Source organism: Chrysoperla carnea, chromosome 3, assembly GCF_905475395.1.
Source record: "Chrysoperla carnea chromosome 3, inChrCarn1.1, whole genome shotgun sequence".
NCBI lineage: Eukaryota > Metazoa > Arthropoda > Insecta > Neuroptera > Chrysopidae > Chrysoperla > Chrysoperla carnea.
The window spans coordinates 37,511,458-37,537,127 of NC_058339.1; the positions used below are offsets into that span (position 1 = coordinate 37,511,458).

Consider the following 25,670-nt stretch of genomic DNA (forward strand, 5'->3'; position numbering starts at 1 on the left):
AATTAATTTATATCCCCCATGTTCAACGTTTTTAACACACTTTTATTAGCTTGGTAATATCATCTTTGTAATGAAATCTTTCTCTCTGAACGAGATTTTCACCCACTTTAAAACGACGAATTGAATTGAAACTTCGGACATTTATCAAAGACCGACGACAATACTACTCTTAAATCAAGTGAAAACAAACAATTGATTGAGTTAATTGTTGAAATACCATGCATTGACAGTGTTGATTACTCTATCACATTACACATACATACAAATCACACATACATAACTGATATTCCCATATATTACATACCTACTATGTATTATATGGAAATTTACGCCTATTTTGCGCACCCACGGGTAAACAGTGATGTTTACGAAAAATAGTTTCAATCAAAAGTTGGTTATTTTTTTTTAAGAAATATTTTCTACAGTTAAACTTTTGTTCTATCTCTAACGGTTTACAAAATAGGTCCTACGGACCCAAGATCCAATTGACCTGTGTTGCTCACTTACGGAATCGACCACACTTTCTATGTCCTTAGTACGCTGTAAAAATTTCAGCTTGATATCTTTTTTCAAGTTTTTGAGTTATCGAGCTGACAGACGGACAGACGGACGGAAGGGCAACCGGAAGTAGACTAATTAGGTGATTTTATGAACACCTATACCAAAATTTTGTGCGTAGCATCAATATTTTTAAGCGTTACAAACTTGGGACTAAAGTTAGTATACCTTGCATATTACATACATGCATACTATTTAATTAATTATATATATAACTACTCTTTCATTAATTCCTAAAAAGCGACGATATGTGTTTTATCGCTTTTTGATTTTCCAATCTGTTTTCGTAATGTAAAGGTAGAAAATTTTTTATAAATCACCTACTATAGGTTCATTTTCTTTGTACAGAAATATTCATACCATGTAGTTATATAAATAAGAATAAGCTGACAATTTTTATTTTTATTATATGAATGATATAATCTTTGTATTTATATTTATTTTTTTAATATATTTTTGTCGTTAAAAATTATAAAATTTTTCATTCATATTTTAATTGTACCATAAATTATTTAGTGCTATTCATAATGCTTAGATATTCAACCAAATTTTAATCTGAACAAATTTGAAAGGTAAAATGTTTCAAATTAACGGATATTACCTACATAAAAATAAAATGTAAAAGTCAAAATTATCAGTATTCTCTGTACTTGTGTAAGTATTTGTATCAACATTCATTATTTTTAGAAACGTCACAATAAAGTTGATTTTTCTGTGGTTAGATTTTGGATATTGCTTTTTTGATTTAAATTAAGTGGAAATAAAATACGTCGAGCACTAGGGAGCCCTTGCATTCACTGTGTTTACTAGTGCGCATTCACTTCCTTTAAAGAATAAAGACAGACAGTTTTGCCATTGCTGGCAACGCACCAGATTGTTCTACTAATTTAAAAAAAATCAAATTCAAGTTATTTTATTGGGGCTATAATTTTTAATATGATTTAGGTTCATAATTTCAGAATGTAATTTTAATTTTCCATATATAAATTTGGTTAATTAACTAGCGCCCATCCAGCGTTATTTAATTTAAGCATGCGCTCCCATATGCAAGACCTACTTCATACCTATCAGGTTCATGTTCATAAGGAAAATAGTATCCGAAATTCAGCCGTTTTTATAAAAACTCTCAAAAAAATTGCAAAGTCTCGTATCATTATATAATATCTACCTCGACCAGTGCGGAATTGTGCAGTGCATAGCCATAACTAATTGTGTGTATAGGCAATTTTACTACCAATACACACCAAATTTTTTGAATAAGATCTACGACTGGCCAAAGAATGTTAAAGGAAATGGAAAACAAATTGTCGGTACGTTTTGCACGCAGTTCATACCTAAATTTCCTCTCATTGTAGTAATCAAAGGGCAAATCCCTACCCTGGATCTCTTCCAGGCCAACAGCGAAGTTATGAAGCGCTTAAATCTGTCAATATTTAACATGATCTCAACACCCAACAAAAAACATGGTTTGCAGTTTATGTCGAGTGTTTTTAGTAGTTTTCGAACATTTTGTTAATTTTTTTTAGTGAATATTATTTTTATATTTATTTGTGGGTGCACAATCGAAATGCTCTTTATTATATATTACTAATATGAGCTGTCACACAAAGAATTCATCATTTGTGTAATAATGTTGCCTATATTTTTATATAATATTATCCATTTGAAAATATAGACGATCTTATTACATATTTGACAAAACATAATATTTTTCCACATTGAAAACAAATAGAAGTTTTATTTAAATATTTCTGCGAACTGTGCCTAATTCGGTTATATATGCAACGAATACGGTGGCCATATTAGTGCTTAGTAAAATAATTTTTATGTATATTCGATAAAATACATATATATAATAATTAAATTTCAATAATTAATATTTTAGATGTTAAAATAAATAGTTAAAATTTAACAATATAATTATGTTTTTGCTATAAATTTATGCAATTTTTATATTTTCATTAATAATTCTCATTTTCTGAACAGTTGTAACAAATATTGGTTTGTGTTTGTTATTCGACAAATATATTGGTAATTATTTTCAATGGTAATTACAAAAGTGAATCGATCAAGTATGAACATATTTCAATCTTTTATATCTGATAACACACAGCCTTTACATTTACATGTTCGTAAATATAAGTTTTAATAATAAAAAAATTTTAGAGTCAAAATAATATTTACCTAATACGCCTTCCGTAGAAATTTCAAATCTCTGTACGGTTTACGAAAACTGAATGAATAAAAACAGCCCTTTTACATGGTGGCATATGAGTGCTTTTAAAAATGTTTCCATTTACATAAAAAACTTTTATCAATATTCCTCAAGTTTTAAGCTTTAAAATCGTACCAAAATTAAGAATTGTGGCGAAATTTTTGGGTAAAAACTTTGACCATGATAGTTAATTTCTCCTAAACCATAGAGAGAATTGAATGAATTATTCACAAAAGACGTATAAAAGGATTGATAAATTTTTTAAGGCTTTGGTATCATTTTCAATTTACGGTATCGAGGATACTTAAGGAGATGAAATGAAAATGATAACAAAAATTTAAAATTTCATTTATCAATCAATCACTCTTGTTTAGGTTTTTTATGAAAAATTCACATTGATTCTATGTACGATTTACGAGAAATGTGTCCTTTCTTTTATTAAAAAAAACTGACTTTGATAGTTAATTTCTCCTAAACCGTTCAGAGGTATGAATTTTTCACAAAAGACATATTTTTTTCGGTATCGAACTAACTTTTAAGTGATTTTCTACAACTTTACTATCAAAACTTCCAGTTCCTTAGTATTAACAGAATAATTTTTAATTTTATTTTTCTCTTTCTTGATGTTATTATGCAACGATCGACCCAGATCGAGTATCGTCACCTTACCCCCCCCCGAGTATGTCCCAGAACGCACGTACACACATGCGTACCTACACTAAAAATCAATCTAAAATTGGTGTTAAGAAGAATTATTGCGAAGTTAATAACTAAACTAATTAATGACTAAACTTTAATATTGACAATTTAACATAAAATTATGTAGGTATTTCGTTTGTAAAAATTTTTTTTTATATATCGTTGGTATGGTCCGGAATTCTAAAAATACAGCTTGTAACATATTAGAGTAACATTTTAACATGTTCAATATGCAAATATATAATTATACACAAATGCAATTGGCTTACAGCCAACAACATTAAAAATTTTGAATACATTATTTAAAGATGCCATTTTATGTAACACTGAGCTTGGATTGCACAGTAATTGTTACCGTTGTGATTAGCTACAAATATGGAATATTAAAACTTTTGAAACAGTAATTACGTTTTTGCCGCATTTCTGAATGTTGTTTTCAAATAAAACTTGACTGATTGTTTTCAATTGGTGCACCGAGAATCCTTTGGTCTACGTGCTAGGGGTCCATTTGCAGTACCCTTCTTATGTATTATGATTACTAGCTGTGCCCGCGGTGTTATCCGTGATTAAACGAGAGTGGAGTTACCCGCTACTAAAAGAGATTTTGAGAGTCTTTATCGTTACTGTGTAAATTAATCAAGCATATGTATCCCATAGAACCAAAGCCTATAAAAAACTAAAAAAAATCCATCCCAGGGGAACCTTATATTTTACAGGGATAAAAAATATAGTCTGTTTTCTATTCCAGGCTTTAATCTATTTCTGTGTCAAATTCCATCCAAATCCGTTCGAATTCAAATTCCATCCAAATCGGAAGTTTTTGCGTGAATGAATAACAAACATCCATCCATCCATCAAAACTTTTACTATTATAATGTATATCAGATTATTGTTTCCAAGGAATCAAAATTATATAGTTTTTTTTAATGTTTCTCAAAAATTTCAAAAATAAAAGTGGCGTTTTGAAATCTCAAAAACTAGAAAAAGATAATTATTTAACTAATAATAATTTTCAATTTTTGTTATTTTGTTTCTATGGTGTTAAAAGTTAATTTATAAAAAAAAATTTCTACGATAAAAATAATTTACTTTAAACACAAAAAATTTGGTAAGCAAAAACAGTTATTTTATCGAAGATGATTGATATTTTTATTATGGCACTGAAACCTTAATTGAAAAACTCAATAACATGTCTCTATTTTTTAAATAAAAATATGCAACTTACTCTTGGGTAAAGTTGCATGGCACAGGATTTTACATGGGAATTATTCAAAATTCTCTATTCTCTAGATAACATAATTAAATATGTGATTCTAACAACAAACTATGATTTAAAACATAAATTTACACAGCCATACAAAAAATATTATTGTCATATATTTTAAATAAAAGCAATGCGAAAATTAAGTACTTCGTTTGTTGGGACTTACTTACCAATCTGTATTTATTAACTGACAAAATGTTAAAAAACTGCCAGGGGTAAACCCATCATCAACTGCGTGTTGTCAGATGTCAACTATATGTAGTCGTAACCAAAGGGCAGAAGGTAAAGAGAAGGCTACCATTACTGGCAATGCTAAAAAAGAGTATACGAGTTTCCACGTCTCCAATTGCGTCTAGTCATAAACGCTCTTCACCTCCATAAGGACCTCTGGGTTGTGAGCCAAGGATTCTTCCACTGTGCGGTACTCTGCTCTGTGAAATAATATCATAATAACATGTACTGATTCGGTTGTAAACACAGTAGTATTTACAGGACCTAAATACCGGATGGCATTCGTGTCTGTATATGCGACCTTCTCCTCTATGTTATACTCTATTTAATAAATAGATGTGCAAATCGAGACCTCCAACGAAACTAAAAATAAATAAAATAATTGATTACTTTTTGTTTTTGTTTACTTTTTATCATGTATACGATATTTATTCACATCATGGTCTCGATTATAATTGATGATTTTTAATATGATACATACAGCGTAAACTAAATATTGATAAATATCTTGTCTAGTAATCTTAATAAAAGAGAATTGAAAAAAAAAATTTCACTTTATGTCTAGAACTCGAATAGACTAATTGGTAGGGCGCTTGACATGAATCCAAGAAGTCCGGGTTCGAGTCCTGGTTCTAGTGTATTTTTTCCAATTCTCTTTAATTAAAATAATTGATATTTTATGATGTAGTGAAACTGTGTAGACACTTCTCTTTAGTATTAAATGACGAATAAATTTTCAACCAATAGAAATCAATGAAATTCGTAGGGGTATTATTCAAAAATATTAGATTTCTGGAACATGTTCGTAGAAAAAGATGGATAAAAAATCAACTTATGTTATAATTCTCTTCTTCACTGTACGATAAGGTTTATTTTATAGGAGTAACATATAGTTTTATTTTGAGTATATTCAGTTAATTATATTCAAATAGTCTATTTATTTATTCAATATACGAATATAATGTAACTTATAGATATATAACGTTATAGATTCAGTTTACAATATAGGTAAATAATAATATAATTCGATTATTATTATAAACTCTACTCTGATATATTTATTATTGATTTGATTTTTAAAACATCCCTTCTATCTCTGTTCCATAATCATAATAACACAATATTAAATTTAATATTTAATTATTATAGACAAACATAATTCGAGTACCTATTGTCAGAAGGGCCTATCACACAATTTACTCATATTTCCATGCGAGTGGCTAAAATATTTTTTTTTTTAGTGAGATATAAATAAAAAGCTGATGTTAGGTAGAATGACCTTTTAACTTCCCGGAGGAAATTAATGTAATGGGGCCGATTTTTGAAAATCTCCAGTTTTACATATTTCTGCGGTTTCAAGCCCGCAATATCCGAATCAAACCTTTTCAATGTGATGTCTGTGTGTGTGTGTGTGTGTACGTATGTGCGTATGATCATTCGGATTCTTTCGCCTCGATTTTGCGAACCAACTATGACATTAACACGTGACTGGGCTTATTCGACGCGTAATCGCGTATATAAGAACTGAAAGAGTTTTCATTGGTTGAGCCGTTTTTAAATGGTAATAAAAAAACTAGAAAAGCTCGATAAACAAAATCTGAAAAGTCGATGAAACTCATCATTTGTCCATGGAGGTAATGATCTTTCCAGCATAAGCTGCAAAACATGTTCGAAACATGATCTATAAATGTTAACAAGACCTTTTTTTAAGTAATTGGCATTTCCCCCCTCTGGGACGTTAGTCGTGTGGACTACAGGGGTCGCACTCACACGACTTCAGTACCACACCGACTATGTACTGCCAATTTATATTAATAATTTCTTGCATATATATGTGAATAAAAATGTGATTTAGTAGAGAAATATAAATAATAGAATAGATGTGATTTTGTATAAGATGTGATTCAAAATTTGTTGATCGATAAATACTGTTATTTTTACTTTGCATTTCCAAAATATTATTATAACGAGTGACTTTTCGATAGAGACATCACATTTGGTTTTACTCAGGGCACTTTCAGCTCTAGTTTTGACCCTGAAACTGGCTAATTGTAGGAAAAAAACATAAAAACTTGAAAGTAAAAGTGATTAGCTGATATTGACTAATTATAGAAGGAAGTATGAACCAAAACGCTTGATTAATAATAAAACTGGAATTATATTAATCCTTAAACCATACTATATTAATCCTAAAACCATATGTTAAAAGTCTTATTAAAATAATTAGTAAAACTTCAATAGGCTTTTCTGAAAAGTCTCGTTTTTGGTGGAGGCGCTCTTCTGGCATGAAACCCTCGAATTATTTAATGAAAATGTTATATCATACATTAAAGTTTATAGTATAAAATTTTAAATAAACATAAATTCAAATTTTATAACATCATCATTATATTTTTGGATATTAATTGATATTATTGATTTTATTAATTAAATTTTAAAATGAGTTATAATAAATATGTTTAATAAAATTTATAAATATTTTTATTATATGGGCATGGTTTTTTTCTTTATTATACTTATATATGTATTTTATATCTTTGTGAACATGGTTTCTAATACCTGGTGTTTATACTGATAACTCAACTATTTTATTTACGATAAGAATCGTTTAATTAACCGCTCAACGCTCAAATTGTTTACTTGTTCTGGATAAATAATAATTCTGCTATAACTGTTTATAGACTTTTACGGGAAGATTATGACCAATTTAATCGTCCAAGTGAAAGAAAAATTTCCATCATTTTACAAAAGTTCAAGGAAACTGTAAACATGACAGATAGGGTAAGACGTGTGTATTGTCATAGCGTGCGTTATGCCTTTAATAAGCAATTGAATTTGTTTTTGTAGAGTTTTGTAAGATTCGCGTTTATATCAACAAAACTGCAACGTTGGGGCACTAACATCCGTCAAGTTATAGGCGAATTTACACCCTTAAACCAACGAAAAGACTTTGAAAATTACCACAAACGAATAAACTGCTGCAAAAGGTTCACACGCAGTTAGTTTGCTGACTGATATACATTGGAGTAGTAAACTTAATATTCTATTAATGAAAATATAAATAAGATAATATCACATTTTGTATTAGTGGTTTTAAAAAAAAAAAAGTTAAAAAATAGAAAATATGCTTTAGTATATTTTCTTATAAATTTTATATATGCTAAGCTATGCATACATTATCGGTATTATATACGAAGAAAATTAAATATTTTCTGTCAAAGAAAAATAATTAAACGATAAAGGTAAAAATAGTAATTGGATTTTCAATAAATCTTCATCATAAGTTTATTTCAATAAACACGCTATACAAATAAACAGACATATTTCATGAAAATAAATATTGTACGAAGTAAAGATGACATAAAAATTTATATATATATATATATATATATCCCCTGAACGTTTATTAAATTTTTATTTAATGTAAATATTTTTCTGGAATGTATATTATCGAGACTGAATGTATGTTGTATACGTACTACATAGTAGTTATAGAAAGTCAGTCGATTCATAATATACAGACAAAAAATCTGTTGTGAACACCATATGACACCCTTGCACGCTTATAAAATAGTCAAAATGGAAATTTCTATTGAACTCTGAAACTGGAAAATTTTCGATATTGCTACTTACTAAGCAGTACATAGAGGGTGCAAAACAAAATGAAACAACCCCTCTAAATTCTAAATTTCAACATTCTACGGGTAATATTTTTTGCGTTATGAGATTATACTTCATTAATACACCGTTGTGTTTCATGAAAACAGGCATTTTTAGCTCCAAAATGTACGTAACAAAGCATTAAGTTTTCGATATTCAGGGTGATAAAAAAAAAAAAACCAAAAAAAAAATTAAGAGAGAAACGAAATGAGGCCGTTTGGGAGGAAATCTATATAACACAGAGAATAAAAACTTTTATTTCGGAAAAATTCCCGGAAAGATAGTTATTTCCATGAACCTTTTATTTGTGGCTCCCAAAAAAATCTCAATAGTCCCCATCAATCCAAATACCGCTACAGAAGTTATCCGGGGTCAAAGTTTTCACTGTTATAAAAAAATAAGTGGTTATAAAATTTGTATATTGAGAAATTTCTTACAAATAATATACAATTATGAGACTAACGGTTTTTAAGAAAATAAATGAAATATAGATATAAATGTTCTCCTTTTACTATGTACAAGGTAGTAAACATTGGTTCATACGATGTTTTCGGATATTTATATTAAAAATATTGGGAAATTCTAAAAAATATATTAAAATGTGAAAATTTTTCAATACTCAACATGTCTTCTACGTTAAAACGGTCGTGTACGCTATGTCGTGTGCTTTAATCTTAATTTAATACAAAATTTGATATAACTAAATTGAATTTTTAATATAATTTATTTAAAAAAAAAAATTTATAACATCTTAGAAATATTGCATTTCGAAAAGTGGGTGCTACAGAGAAATCTCTTTTTAATTACTTAGCACATTTGACTTTTCGAAAGTGAAAAAGGTGCATAAAATTATTTCTTTGCATATTTTCTCGTGATATATCTATTCATAGGTTCTCAAATACTTTTTTATATATTCTGTTTCATTGAGAAGGTTTTTTAAGTGAGTGGTAAAATCATTTTTACCACTCTGTACTATTTTTTACAAAATCATTTCTTTACCACTCACTTACCAAATTATGATCTAATGCTCTGGTTGGTCGTCCCTTAGATCTTTGTGAACTTTTTCATTTATACTAATGTATTTTTGTTTTATTACAGGAAAAATGTTTAAATCAGCTGAATTGCCATGGTTAATACAATTTTTTCAAATGTTTTACAACGATAAACCGGTGGATTGGTTGCTAGATAATTTAATTGCAACAAAAATCTGTAATGGTGAAAAGGATTATGTGGTAAGTTCAATTAAATCAAATTTAGTATGTTAATCTTGAAAAAGTGTCGTGCTATAAAAATGTTACTAGACTTTAAAAAAAAAACACTCTGTAAATAAATTAGCTCAGAACTAAATACAGCTTCATTTCTAGAGGAATTTTTTGAAAGAGGTTCAATGTATTGTGTCAAAAACTGGCAATAATTAAAATAGATAAAATAAAAGAAATTAATTATGTTCCATCTCGTATATTTTTAGGAATGTGACACTTATAAATATACTAGCTTTTTCCCGTGGCTTCTCTCGCGATAATGATTCATTTCAATGAATTCATTAAATGATTGATTCATTTAGATAACGTATGCCCTTACCCATACCCTCTACATACCACTCGCAATATAGGCAAAGCAAACCTTAAGAACAAATCCCTTAGCCCGCTTAACCCACCCCTTAACTATGTACTTTAATTACATCTCGTGGACAATAAATCGACATTTGACGCCATAGGTCGCTATTCTCGCAATTTAGAATAGGCTTTAGTTTATAATATATAAGTCTCGTTGTGCACGCAAGGCGGAGGACTTTTAAAAAGCAAGCGAAATGAAGCATAAAAAATAAATAAATAAAACAAAAAAATCAAAGTAATTTTAAGAGCGTTTTATTTCGGAGGGGTGATTGCTTGCGTTGAAAATATTAAAATTTAAATTTTTAACATAAGCTTCATAGAATTTCACGCCGAATGCAAAAAACCGCATCTTTGTTGTATGAATTGAAGAAAAAAGAGTAGGTAAGGGAATAATTTTATTTATTTTCGGGCGCTTGCGACGTAGATCTAAAAAGTTTTTCAAAATATTCCGTTAATTTGAGTTTTTTACGCGTCAAATGGAAAAAATCCCTCTCATTCTAGTTTGTCTATAGTCTCTATTAAACTATGTCCTATTCTGATATATAAGCTAGATATATAAGCTATAATATTGTGAATTACCTTCCCCTAACTTGAGAATAAACGGTTCTCCATACAAACTTGCATCCCCTATTTCACCCCCGTCAAGTTTTTTTGTGCGAAAAAAGTAGCTAATATCCTTCTCCAAGGTTCCATTTATCTTTTTATCAAAATTCATTCAAATTGGCTTAGATGTTTAGACGTGAAATCCTAACAGACAGACAGACAGAGTTACTTTTGCATTTATAAAATTAGTTAGGACTTTCAAATAGGAATTGTGGTATGTCAGTGTGTATATTATTAATTTAAATACAAAATTCTTGAGAGTATTGAATTTATTAAGACCACGAAAAACAAAATTAATTTTCGTGGTCGTGATAGCAAGGAATGATAATGTTTTATTATTTAAATTTATATCAAACTTGGATTATATTTCATTTTATCTGGTCTACTGTGGTACTAAAAATTATATTGTATAGATAAATGATTAATTTGACCAACAATTTAATACTTGCACAAATATCCATCCAATATACATCATTATTTTGGCAACGGTTTTTTTTTATATCCATTTTGACTTAATACAAATACGAATTAAGTCAAAATTGATAAATACGAATTTTTGGTATAAAAAGTTTTTGTTTGAATTTCGTCTTATTATAAACAAAAAACTTTTTTTATTAGATACAAAATATTTTTGTTTCTTCTGACTAATTTTTGGCCAATTATAACTTAAGTCACCATAAAAATTGAAAATATATATTTTTTTTAAAATTTGAGTTTCCACTACCCTGCTCATATACCTTAATTAGTCGGGCGCAACGGTTTGTTTTTGCTTTCAATACTTTATTAATGGTTTAACTTTATTTTAAACACTTTTTTTTTTATTTCCACTGACTAGTTTTGGACAAATCTATGAATCTTAGCCCAACTTCATATAAAAAAAATCAAGACTCTTATCCAAAATTGCCCTGGCACTCGAACATCCTTAAGCCAATACTTTCTTCAAAACGAAGAAAAATCTTAAAATTTTAACCTTGCGATTAGCATAGTTTTTACCGCCCCTTCCATCAGAATCCCAAGATAAGCTGGACTCAAAAAAACAGGAAAAGTGGGAGTATGTTTATTATGTTTTAATGCATAGTTTTTATGAAAATTCGCACCTTGCATGAGTTTTATTGGAGGCGTTTCCATAATAACGACACACTATTTATTAATATAATTGTATGGATTGCATTTATAATTTTATAGATTGCATTTATAGCTTACATTGGTAATATTATTGTCTTACAAATTTAAATAAATAATTATGATAATTTACATTTGAAAATTAATATTTGTGCAATTTGATTTCTTATTTTCACAATTTTTAATGCAATCAGTTTAATTCATTGTTATTTTTCAATAGTATTAATTTGACATTTACTATAGCACATTTAAAGAATTGTAACGCCAAAATTTTTGGCTGGAAGCGCTGGCATCAATTTTATTATCCCTATCATGACTACGTACACAACGAATACTTGTAGTATGAAATTCTTAACATAATGGTTAATAATATTTTTGGTATAAATGTGTAATTTATACATTTTACGATTTACGAATGTAGTTTCAACAAATATTTGTGGTTTTGCCTGTGTCTCAAACACACCCCTTTATTTTATATTGAAAGTTATCTTTCAATAAAATTCATTTCATTACACATTAATATTCCTCCAAAGCTTTTATATTGAACTAGCCTGATAACCGCCCGTTTCACTGGGCTTAAAGTAAAAAACACCGTTTTATAGCCTCCACCTCACTTGATGTGCACAGTTTTCAATTTTGTTAAATCTAAAATAGTCATAATTCATTGAGTATATCAGAATAGTTGGCCATGAATGGTTTGACATTTACTATTTTAAATTTTTACAGAATACTTTAATTTATGGTTCAAAATGATGATTATAGATCTGCTTCATCTCTAATCGTCATTTTGAACCATAAATTACAGATTTCTGTAAAAATTAAAATAATAGTTAAGGATGTATCAGTGCCATGGCAATTTTTGATAAAAGGCTTGATCAATCCTGCAAATTTTAGGGAGGGGGAGAGTGGTTTCCGATTATTTAAAGAAATAAATGACTTCAAAAGCAGGCATACTTAACATTGGTCTTATGGGCAAACGGTAGATGGATGATATGTTTTCATAGATTTCTCCAAAACTAGTCGGTGTAAATTAATAAAAAACTATTTAAACTAAAGTAAAAAACTTAAAAAATTATTGAAAAGAAAAAAAACCGTTTTTCCCGACTAATTAAGGATGTATGAGCACGCTTATGGTGACACAAATTAAAAAACATACATATGATGAATTATGTTGTAACTTGACAATATAAGACGAAAAGTAAGAATAAAATTTTTCTATATATGGAGTAATTTTCAAAATATCGAAAATTGAATTTTTTTTAAATTATTTAGCTTTCGATAGTTCGAAAACAGGGCAGATATCGAAAAATTTTATTGTTATTTTTCGTCTACATTCATGAATTTATAACAAAATTCATCATCAAAGTTGAAAATAAGGTACAAATAATTTCAAGCACAAGCCTTGACGTTCGTACTACCTTAATGCACTTTAATTATAAAATATGTGCTGCATATTTAAGTTCATGTGTATTCAATTCTTAGTCCAAACAGCATAATATTCCTAAAATAACATACCTACACTTATTTCAACATCTATATTTAGGATGATTAAAATTTATATGATTTTCATTTAGTTAATATTACAGTTAGTAGTTATACCATTTCTACAAACTACATCAGTTGTAGGTATAAATAAAGACCGTATGTTAGTAGTTAGGAGAGTAACGCTCTAACCTCAAACGTATAAATAACAGAGTAGGTATAATATAGTCTCTTGCATGTGTATTTTCAATGTTTTGAAACCATAAAAGGTTTAAACATTAACATTAAATTATATTTACTTTTTTTTTTTAAATAATAAATATGATTAATAAATAATAGTATTAGACTTCCTTCTGAAAGCCACATTCATTGCAGTAGAGGAAAGCTTAAAAGGTAAAATGAGTTAAAAGCTTTCTTTAATGGTTTTTTTGTTTTGAAGGTTCAGTAGGCATCTACAGAATGATTTGCCAAAAGTATAACTCCTTATTCAGATAATAAGAATTAAAAATCATATCTTTGGTATCACATACAAAGGGTATGATTTCTAATTCTAGTAGCTTCTGTCGGTTTACCGAATTTGTTAAAGTCAAAAGTACATTTCCTAAGTTTTTTAATTGTGATCTTGACTTTTTAAAACTTTCGAACCAGACTTTAGATTACTATATATAGCCTAAATGACAAAAATTTTAAAAATGACTAATACATATAGAATGCCCTCGAGAGCAAAGCCCCGATTAACCAAAATAATTTTTGAAATTTTTTTACTGTAATGCTTCTGAACAACTTTTCTATCCATAAATGACTTCCTGTAAAATATTTATTTTCTATAGAATATAAAAAAATAAAAATTTATGACTATTTTAAAATAAATATGAAGTATTTAGAGTACATAAAAGACTAGAGTACATCATAGAGAACGTAAAAGTTTACTAAAACTGAGTATTAAATCAAAATTTATCATATTCAAAAAATTTATTGTAAAAAAGATCTATTTAAACCTACAGAGTGGAGCAGAATAGCGCACGGTTTTCAAAACACTAAAACAAAAAAACCTATAAATTTTTCCAAATTATTTTGTTACCATCTTAAAATACGTAACAATCAATAAAATAAAAAAAAAATAAAAACTTTTCCAAAACCAATTAATATGCACTAAAAAGTAAAAAAAAAATAACGATAATATTATGTAATTAAAATTATTGTTATTTTTGGAATCGGTGTCAGCCAATGAAACAACTCTGACAGAACAATTTACAATTTACATTAGCTTGACTAACAATATAACAATAATTTTAACTACATTATATTATCGTTATTTTTTTACTTTTTAGTGCTATAAATTTGGTTTGGAAAAGTTTTTCTTTTGATGTCGATTTTCTTTTTGTTAAAAATTTTTTATATTTTGTTATTTTTAGTGAATCTGTACTAATTTGTCACTAAAAAAAGAATAATCGAAATCGGTTGGCGTGGTATTGATATTCGCCCTCTTGTCGTGCATACTTAATGCAAATTCAAGACTTTTATGGCTTTCTCATGGATGGTGTTGTCAGAACTGGACCAAAATGAAATTGCTTTTGTAAAATTGCACGGTTTCGTACTACCACTCTGTATAACTATCGGATACCATTACCAAGTATTTGAAAAAAATAGAATTGAAACAAATGAAAATATTAAACAGTAAGTACTTGAAAATTGAGTACTTATCGATATCGAATAACTATTTAATTATACTTATCGACTCGTGTTTTATATTGGAAAATAGTTTTTTAATTATAACTGCAAAAAATTTTATAACATTGATAATTTACTTTAAGTGGAGGTACTTTTGCCTGTCATAAATAATAGAGAAATGTATAAATTTTAATAGGGAAATATGACAATTATAGTCGAACAAAGATAAATATTTTTTGTTAATTAAGGTAATTCCAGCAGGAAAGCACTTCTCGACAGATTTGGCCAATGTCGCAGGCTCGAAATAATGTTACTTTAAGATCCCGAAGTTGCAGAAATGTTAGTGTTTAGATCGCAAGATAATAAGCTGTAAAGTTAGCGATTTCGAAGGTCAAAGCATGTAAAAATCACTGTCCCCCGAACTATTTTTTACTTGTTTTTAATTTTAAAAAATAGCAGCACGTCGTTTTGTTCTCGAGAGCAAAAATCACTGTCCCCCGAACTATTTTTTACTTGTTTTTAATTTAAAAAAATAGCAGCACGTCGTTTTGTTCTCGAGACAATGTACAATTATTCAAATCAAATCAAATTTTCCAGTTTTGCCAGTTAAATTATTGAATGTATGTTGCCCATAACTTTTTGAAAGAATCTTTCATTTGAAAATTCGTACATAAATTTTTTGTTTTCTTTGTTTCAGAAACATTGTAAAAAAGATAAAGCCTTGTTATGGATCCATTTCAAACCATCCTTATTTCAACATATTGGTACACATTCTTCCCTAAAGGGAAAAGTACAAAAGTTAAAGGTAAGCGATATTTTTATATTTGTAAATAGTAAATTTTTTTTTGTTTTTTGTGTTTATGATTTTTAATTTTGAAAAATAATTAAATTTTTTTTAAAGGATAAACAGTTTGGTAAAATTCCATTATTCTTTCCGCATGTCAATCCTGAAGCTGAAATTGAATCGGATATTAAACATTATAAGCAATATACTTTAAAACGTGCATATCTTGGTGAAACCTTCTTTTGGGGTTTATTACCACAAGTTGGAGATCATCTAACATTTAAATTTTCTAGTCCTATTTATATTAAACGGTATGTATTCTATTTTAATATATGTAATTTTAAGATTATTAACTAATGATGCATACAATACGCATATAATTAGGAGCAGTGAGAACGTTGAGCAGTGAGAAGCAAGTACAAAACAAGTACTTTTAGTTTTTTTAATCAGTATTTTTATTTATTTTATAAAAGTAACAATACTACATCAGTGTGTTATGTTTCAACTTGAGTTCAACGAAATTTGAAAAGAAAATATTAACTGTATAAAAAGTTATTGCTATATTATATGTATTGGCCAGTAGGGTCGAAGGCTAGGCTTGAAAGCCCTGGCCCATGTTTGGGTTACCATTCAATGGACGAGGTTAGATTATCCAGCCTTGGTGCTTACAGGTTTGGTCAAGGTTATACTAGCCAATCTTGGCCCAAGCTCAAAAGTCGCATAAATTTCATTCAAATCCACCGAGCAGTTCTCGACTGACAGTGATCACTGCTCTCGACCAAGCCACATTGCGGCCGATGGCCAAAAATCCGTCCAAAATTCGAAAATTTAGGTAGCCCACTCCAAAATTGAATCGCAGGTTGTTTTGGGATCGCTGATAACAAATTTTTTTCCAACAGCATCTAACAGCATCTAACATCTAACATTATTGTTTTCAGACGTAAATTTCATTTGGTTTTGTTAAATTTTCTTGATTCAAACCACTTTGACACGTTTATGACTTTTTCCTTTGTATCTACGTAAATGTTGTGCGGCGAAGGCCACATTCTGACTGAAAGTAAAGAGAAAAATTGGGGAACAGGACGTTGCTATAAACGGTTTTCATTTTTTAGAGAATCGCTGTAGCAAACTTATTAAAAATAGCTAGGTACCCCACGTACGACAAATACATATTAATGTAGCAAACTTATTGAGGAAAAAACTCAATCTAGAATTTTTTTCGAATGTTTGCTTTTGGCCGCACTGTGAGCGTCAAAAAACTCGCTGTTCATTGTCAAATAACTCGAAAAGTTTCAGATTCACCTGAAATCGGATCCTCTTGAAATTTTTCGAGACTTTTTTAAGATATTATACTTTGAAAAAATGCCTTTTTTACAAAAATTCTGACTGCCCCTAACCTCTTGCATGAGCAAGATAACCAATCATGGATTTCATTATATTTTAGAGTAATAATTAAATATGAATTTAAATTTACGAAATGTAATTCCAAACAAAGATGTTACTTTCCTAGTAACAAAATTGTGTATTTTTAGAATTTGAAAATAAAATATCTCAAAAATTCGTCAATTTACAACCATTAATTTTTGTGTATGTTTTTTAGACAGCAAATGGAAATAAATTAGAATGTAAAACGGAGACAATTTATCGAAATTGGTCACAATTATTTCAAAATAAAATTGACATTTATTTAATTGATGTTAGTTATATCTAAAATTGAAATATTGGCACAAAAATCCCTATTACTTCCGATTAAATAAATGCTGACGGATTTGTGTTCACAGACTCAATTCTTCAAATTACCTAAACAAACACTGTATATGACAAGGTTTAATGTCGTGGCTTCTTATTTTAGAATAATACATACAATCAAAAACAGTTACTTTCAAAACTATCAAAATTTTCAAAACTTTATTCTCACAGGTATTTAAGTTTTGTGAAATTCAAAACTTTAAATATTTGTTATTATGCATATACATACCTAATAGTTTGAAAAGTTTTTGGTAGAGATTCGTTGAAAACAAAACTGAATTAATTTTGTTGAAATATGTAATATTCATGAATGTTCATTTTATTTAAAACACAATACAAAATAAATACAACTCAATTTTAAACATTTTATTTTAATCATATTGAAGTTATATACAGAATGGCTCATAAATTTTTTCTTCCATGAACTCCAATACCTAGCTTTGGCTTTAACTTTGACGTATATTATTATTATATTTTTATCTGCATTCTTATTGGAATAGGTTTCAGTAAAATTAGGTGATTTTTGATATGATATCATTTTGATATTTGTAGTCATAATTGTGTAGCGGGTTTAACGTAACCAAATTTGTGTAATAACAAATTGAACTGACTATAGTAAAATAATTATACGAATTTTTATTGCTTAGCTTTTTTACTACATACAAAATATAATATACAATTCCCAATACTTTTATATTAATGTTACTTTGATAGACGATAAAACTTGACCGTAGTTAACTTGAAGATGTATTGTAATCTCCTCTATTGTAAACTCTTGTATTGTAATCTCTCGTATTGTAATCTCTCGTATTGTAATCTCTCTTGTATTTTAATCTCTCGTTTTGTAATATAACCTATTAAGATCTCTTCTTTTGTAATCTGTATCGCATACTATGCTCCGTTTATATAGTTACAATCAATTGTTCTAGCAAATTCTAGAACTGTCACGTATTTTCTATTGCATATATATTATTTGTATTTGTTAATGAACAGTCTAGCAAATTCTTGTACGTATGTTCTATTGCATATATTTAACTATAAAACGATATTGTTTGTTTCTTTTTAAAATTGTTTAGAGATTATTTATTTTTAAGATAATATCTGTGTGAACGGATTGCTAACACCGAAATTGTTTCTTCTAATTAGTGCATTTGTTTATTTGCACGTTTAGGCTTTGATATCTAAAAAATTAAGCAGATGTTTATAATTTTGTATAGTCTCAACCAAGAAACAACATTTGTATGGTTCCATCCAGCATTAAACTAACAATCCGTTATCACAAATATTCGTAAAAATTACTTATAAGCTTATAAATCATACTTTTGCCTTGTTTCCTTAAGCTTCAAGGTGTTCCTGTAAATTAAATCATGCTTTTACATTATTCCTTATAACTTCCTTTTAAGTTATAAGGAATAATCCTATAATAGTAGCGAGAACATTTTCATGACACTCATTGTACACATTTTTAATTAACTTTTTGTATCAAAACTAATATCTAGAATACATAAAATAATGTAGAATAGTCGAGTTTGTTTTTATTGATTAAATTTTAATTATATATTGAAATTATTGTGATAGATTTCTGTATTAATTCTGAAACTTTATATAACAAGCAAGCAAAAAAAGAACAATCAAGTGTGTTTTTTTGTTCAAAACATCGCATACTGGTTGCCATAGTAATTTGCATTTTGCATTAAAAGCTGTAATTTTATTTGAAATCAATAGAATCGATTAAGTGAACATTTAAAACCATGAATAAACAAGTGAAAACAAACAATTGACTGACTTAATTGTTGAAATTCCATGTTTAGACAGCGTTTATTACTCTGTCACATTACACATACATATAACTGATATACCCATATAATACTACAATTTGCGCATAATATGCGCTCTCAAGGGTAAACAGTGATGTTTACGAAAAAATGCTTCAAACAAAAGTTGTTTATTTTTTTATAAGTAACATTTTTGACATTTAAACTTTTGTTCTACCTCTAACGGTTTACAAGATGAGTCCTAGGGATCCAAGACCCAATTGACCTATGTTGCTCATTTACAAACTCGACCTCACTTTTTACGTCCTAAGCACGTAACAATAAATTTCAGCTTGATATCTCTTTTCGTCTTTGAGTAATCGTGATGACAGACGGACAGACGACAGACAGACAGACAAACGGATATGGGCTAATTTGGTGGTTTTATGAATACCTACACCAAAATTTTGTTCATAGTATCAATATTTTTAAGTGTTACAAACTTGGGACTAAACTTAGTATACCTTGGTATATTTCATATACATGGTATAAAAACCTTTTCATTATTTTGACTCTGTCATCATTTTTTCTCCATTCAGAAAATAATTGTTTAGATTTTCGTTTATGTCAAAGGCATAACATATTTCCAAACATTTTATTTTGAGTGTCAGTGATGTTTAAAATAGTGGTTGGATGAAATAAACACTTTTCGGAAAAAATAGAATCCAATCAAAACTAGAATTCTTGCTCTTTTAGTTTTGATTCATGTATGAAACATAAAACTGTTATTCTAGCCATTTAATTGGTTTTTCATTAGCGGTAAAAATAAATCCATTCATTATTTTGAAAAATTGTGACCATAATTGGATACTTTTACTGTATAGATCTTTCTAGTGAAAATGAGAATAGTAGTAGTTTCTAAATAGTACTTCTTTACTTCTTAGGAATTTGAATTTTTAGTAACAAATTTTTATAACAAACCAAGAGACAAATTCTTATAAAGTTTGTCTAGTTTAAAATCGAAAAGAAACCGTAAATAAAGGATATTGGAAGTGCTTTTGTCAGTTTGTATGTAAATTTCGATTGCATACATACAAAAACACAGTATTTTCTTTTCGTTTTTTTTTAGTGTCGATATATAAAATATGACACTTTTAAGCTTTTCGAAATAAATATAAAAAAAATTTAAATTGATATCTTTTTACTCGAACGTATAATATTTTTTCTATATTTACTGATATAGAATGTTTTTTTTCTATCTTCTTTTTTTAAAATTAATTATAAGGATTTTTTATTCATATTTATTCACTTCTTACGTTCTCTTCTTCGTTCTAGTTATTTATTCAGAAGTGGTAATGCAGAACATCCGTCTGATAGATTTTACAATACAACCGTAGAAGTTCTTCCTCGTAATAGTAATCAATTTTATAGTAGAAATTTTAATACCACTAATGATGGTTTTGTGGTTGTGGGTATGTATATTGCAAATACTTTATTTTTTTTGTACCTCATTTATTTTGTTTGAAAAAATTATTCACAAGCTAGAGTGATAAGGAATTATTTACCACGTAAAATGGTATTATTTATATTTGTTTACTTAATTTTGTATACAAATTTAAACGTTAAAGTCTCTCGATTATTATTGATGTTTTCTATGAAAGAATGGCGAAAAATTACATCACACTTTCGCTTTGGACTAAGCGTTGAAATAATCAGAAATGTTAGCCCTAAATTTCATATAAATTTCAAAAATTTTAAAGATTTTTTTACAACAAATCTACGACTTGAAAGTTTTTTTCGTTTTTTATATTTTTTTTTGAAAATGAACTCTAAAAAGTTCTCGTTCAAGCTTTTTGGACAAAGATATTTGCTTTCAAAAGCAAAATTGGCACATCTGGATTTAAATGCCTGTATTTTCTAAAATCTTGAAATCTTTTCTAAAAGCCTGTATTTTCCAATAATCATCACACTGATATTACTGTCTCATATCATTCGAAAACTTAAACTTCTTTTAAACCATTTTATATTGTTTTGTAATGAAATTTAATCACTCTCCCACTTTTCGCTTTGAAACGTGTGAAATAAATAAATTTATGGATAAGGATAAAAATTTTTGGGCAACTAGAAAGTTCTAGTATTATTAAAAAACTAGAAAGTACCAGAGAGCTATTCAGGTTCCAAATTCGATTATTTTTCGCATAAATACAGTTGTTTTTAAGTTTGGTAAAATTTTGCGTTTTTTTTAAATTTTCGTTTATACTTTTGATGAGAATGTATTCCCTCAACCCAGATAAATAAAGTTAGTGAGAAACGGTCGATTTTATTAATCCCCTAGGAAAATTTATCTCTAGCGTGTGCCTTAAAGTAAAACGTTATTGTTATAGACGACATTTTTAAAATTTATTTTATAATTTATCATAATTTTTTTTCAATATTTTTATTTTTTATTATTTTTTTTTTGTAATAAAAATTTATTGACTGTGACATATTTCATTCTACATAAATTGATTTTTCTACAGGATCTTTTGATCTACTGGGTGTAGCAGAAGGTAGTGTGGATGAGTCATTAGGACGAATATCAATATTAAGACTGAATGTCCATTCGGAGAGTGAAAATTGGGCGATATTAAGCGAGGTAAGACTTTTTTACAATTTATCAAATTAAACAATTTTTTTCAGCAATAATGTTAATAATGATTGCTAAACAAAGTATAGGTATTGCTATGCCAAAACAAAGATTTTGAGGAGAGCAATATTAGTCCTGAAACGTCTATCTTTGTAGCTACAGGTATATAAGTGAAGTTTTGGATTTGTATCCATTTCAATCTGAAATGTGGCCCATAGTTTAACCCTTCTGTGGCTCTGAAATAAGGCGTTTCTGGATGCATGTTCCTGAAACCGTAATGCCCAGTATTTTTAAATCACTTAGCACTCAAGACATTTCTCATTAAGAAGATCGTACTGTACACTGCATACTGTCCTTCCACTGAACTATTAATTGCATGTTTAAAATGTCACCAAAGACGTAATATGTAAAATTTCTAACAATAAAATGTTCCAATCTTTCCATGTAGACATGTAAGACATTCGTATGCAATTTTCCACTGTAAAGATAACGAACAGGTAATTAATAACAAAAACTAAAAGTGTTTTTTCTTTTGTTATGTTTATATTTGTTGTAAGAAATGTTTTTTTTTCATATATATATATAAAATATATTTATTATCCTAGCAATAAAATTGTAAATTTGACCTCAATTACATACACCAAGTCGTATATAAGTGAGTACTTACAATACAAATTGTAAAAGGTATATATTTGCAATATAATAATGTACATAGATTTTTCACTTCAGTTAGTCAAATGTCAGAAAATGTCGGTTATACTATTTCAGGTTAGATACATAAAAGTTGACAAGTTGATTTGGAAATCAGAGCTTCTTAACTGATAACTAGTCACGTTTCAAAATTAAATCGAAGCTAAGGATTATAAAATATTAAAACCTAATCGTATACAGCGCCTTTAAGGTCATCTCTGAATCAATATTATAGTTCCACGATATTTACTAACAAGATACTCGCTTCGTTGGGTAATTACAATATTAAAAGTAAAAATACCGCGTTACAACCTTCACTTTCCTTGCTCCCACTTTTTTCTCTTCCATAACACTAAAATTCATTCAAATCCATTCAGTAGTTTTTACATGAAAGCGTAACAAACAAATTCATTTTCGCAATTGTAATATATAGGGATTGCATTTTTGAATTTTTATTGTACAACCAATTAAACAAACTATTAATAAAACAAACAAAAATTACAAAATAATATTGAAATAAATACTACTTCCATCAATACTTGAGAACAATTCTGTTTTGAATTCGGCACTAATGAATCAATTTTCTTCTAAGGATATGGTTGATTTCAAAACATAATTCATTTCGAAATTATAATGTCTTGATGACTACTACTGTCACCAAAACTTTCCATCCCATAACTTTTGCATTCCCTTCAGTGTCCCTGAAAATCGTTGAAAATAATACAATCGAAAATATATTTTAAAATTATATAAATGAAGAATATTTGTTTAATACTTACCAATGATAAAAAAAAATTTACAATAAATAAATACAATAAAAGAAACCTTTCAAAGGATCACTTAAAAACATTTTAATTGTTTACTTCACATTCGCATGTCGTATTGTCAGATGATATATGACCAAAAATACTAGAATTTACTAGAATATGCTTGCGTCTGGCATCCATCATATGACAACTCGACAAACCACCTTGTCCTTATTTGAAAATATGTAATTTATTCTTGACAGATTATTCTTTTACCATATTTGGTTTAAAGAGTGTAGCTTACCAAAAAAACTTTTTTTGACTAATCCTCAAGCACAAATTAAACAAACCAGTGCTTTTCAATAAAATTCAATGTTTATTTGATTTTCGATAAACTATTTCCACCTTCTTAGAAAATGAAACTCTTTTATAACATAGTGTCAATATTCGATTTCTTATGTTTGATATTTACTTCATACCTGGCATGTTTCAAACACATTTTGACTTTGTTAGAGAGAGAAAGTCCCTTGTATAATATACTTGATTTCAATTGTTATTTTCACATAGAAAATTGTATAGGATCCAGAGGTGGATTAAAAAATTTAACACCCGTTGGCAGCAGCTTAAAGAATTAACGCCCTCATCTATCAATAACGATATTTTATTTATTATTCGGTTTCAAGTTATTTATTTCTTAGAATCTGTGAAATCGCGTTGCTTGTTCGGGATAGTTTTCCGGCTCGAACTCTATTTTAAACTCCTTCAGTGTTCAAATTGTTCAGTGTACAATGCTCGCCTCTTTTGAAGTTTAATCACAAGTTTGTCTATAATTACGTGATATACTGTCCCTCTGTTTCTCGGCCAGATAATGAAGAAGTAATGTCTTTTTGATTATCAGATTAGGCAAATTCATCTACTGTGAGCTTTTCTTCCATATCCTTTTAGCATCCTTTTCATATTCTTAGATCGTTATTCCAAAACTTGCCAGTCGTTTTTATTAAAATTTTACAATCAATACACTCAACTTAATGCGAAAATAAATTTAATGTTTGTTTAAAAACTCTACGCGAATGCCCCTTTGTAACCTCGCGTCTGAAGACCATGTACCTACTTTACCTTTTGGATAGCCCTCCTTCAAACGGATCATTCTAAGTACTTCAATTGCTCATTCTTTAACATTTTATGTTGACGTGGGAAATGAAAAACTTTCTATTTCGGCTAGATTTTATAGACTCAAAACTGATTTTACAATAGAGTTTCTTTTCTGTGTACAACTGGAATATAGTGTTATCTATATACGAATTAGTTGTTGCAACACAATGCACTCTAGAGAAATTAAAGTAATTTATGGTTTGATGTTATTATGAGAACATGATGCATATAGAATGGTTTCTCTGCCTGTGTGCTCTGGATTCACTTCCAGTCGACAAGAATAAAGTAGAAAGCATTTCAAATCGACTTAAAAACATACATTAAACTCATAGTACCTACATATACACAGCAGAGACACAGCTTGAAATTATTTATACAACTATATAGCTTTTTGTTGTTGAGTTATAAAAACTTGTTTTTTTTTTATTGGAAAACTATTATTGACCACGTATAATAGGTCTCTTATTGTTGTGGAAATGTTGTTTAAAAACAATTACATATTGAAACAGTTGATGTTTATTGTTGAAAATTTGTAATAAACGTCACTTACAAGAAAATATCCAAGTCGTTAAAATCTTGGGAGTATATATAAAATGTTATGGTATCGAAGTAATTGAAATTTAACAAGTTGACAAAAACAAACAATTGACGGAGTTAATTATTGAACTGCACTGATATATAGTGTGGAGTTTGAGTATCAGTGCTTGCATCATTATTTAAAAAAAACCTACGTCACTTCTTTTCAAAATTTTCGAAAAATTTGCAAATGTATTTTATAAGAAAAAAAAATTTTGATAGAAGAAAAAGAATGATATTTTCGAAAAAATGTTCCAAACTAAAGTTGTTTATTTTTTCAATAGAAAGATTTTTTGCATTATACTTTTGTTAACATCTCTTACCGGCATAGAGAATTTGTTCTATAGAACTATAACTCAAGTGACCTATGTTGCTCGTTTACAAGCTTGAAGTCATTTTATGGTAAAAAAAATTTCAACTCGATCTGTTTTGAGTTGTTTTGATTTGATTTGAGTTGTGCGGTAAGGAACAT

General features: G+C 28.3%; 1 protein-coding gene across 1 annotated transcript in view; it reads left to right on the forward strand.

Moving 5' to 3' along the window:
* Positions 1-25,670, forward strand: part of LOC123294672 (alpha-1,3-mannosyl-glycoprotein 4-beta-N-acetylglucosaminyltransferase A) — a 365,058-nt gene that overhangs the window by 315,622 nt on the left and 23,766 nt on the right. Inside the window, exons 5-9 of the mRNA XM_044875778.1 lie at positions 9,726-9,859; positions 15,819-15,926; positions 16,023-16,216; positions 20,744-20,880; positions 21,928-22,043. Coding sequence (XP_044731713.1) covers positions 9,726-9,859; positions 15,819-15,926; positions 16,023-16,216; positions 20,744-20,880; positions 21,928-22,043 — 689 coding nt within the window. The remainder of the gene's footprint in view (positions 1-9,725; positions 9,860-15,818; positions 15,927-16,022; positions 16,217-20,743; positions 20,881-21,927; positions 22,044-25,670) is intronic.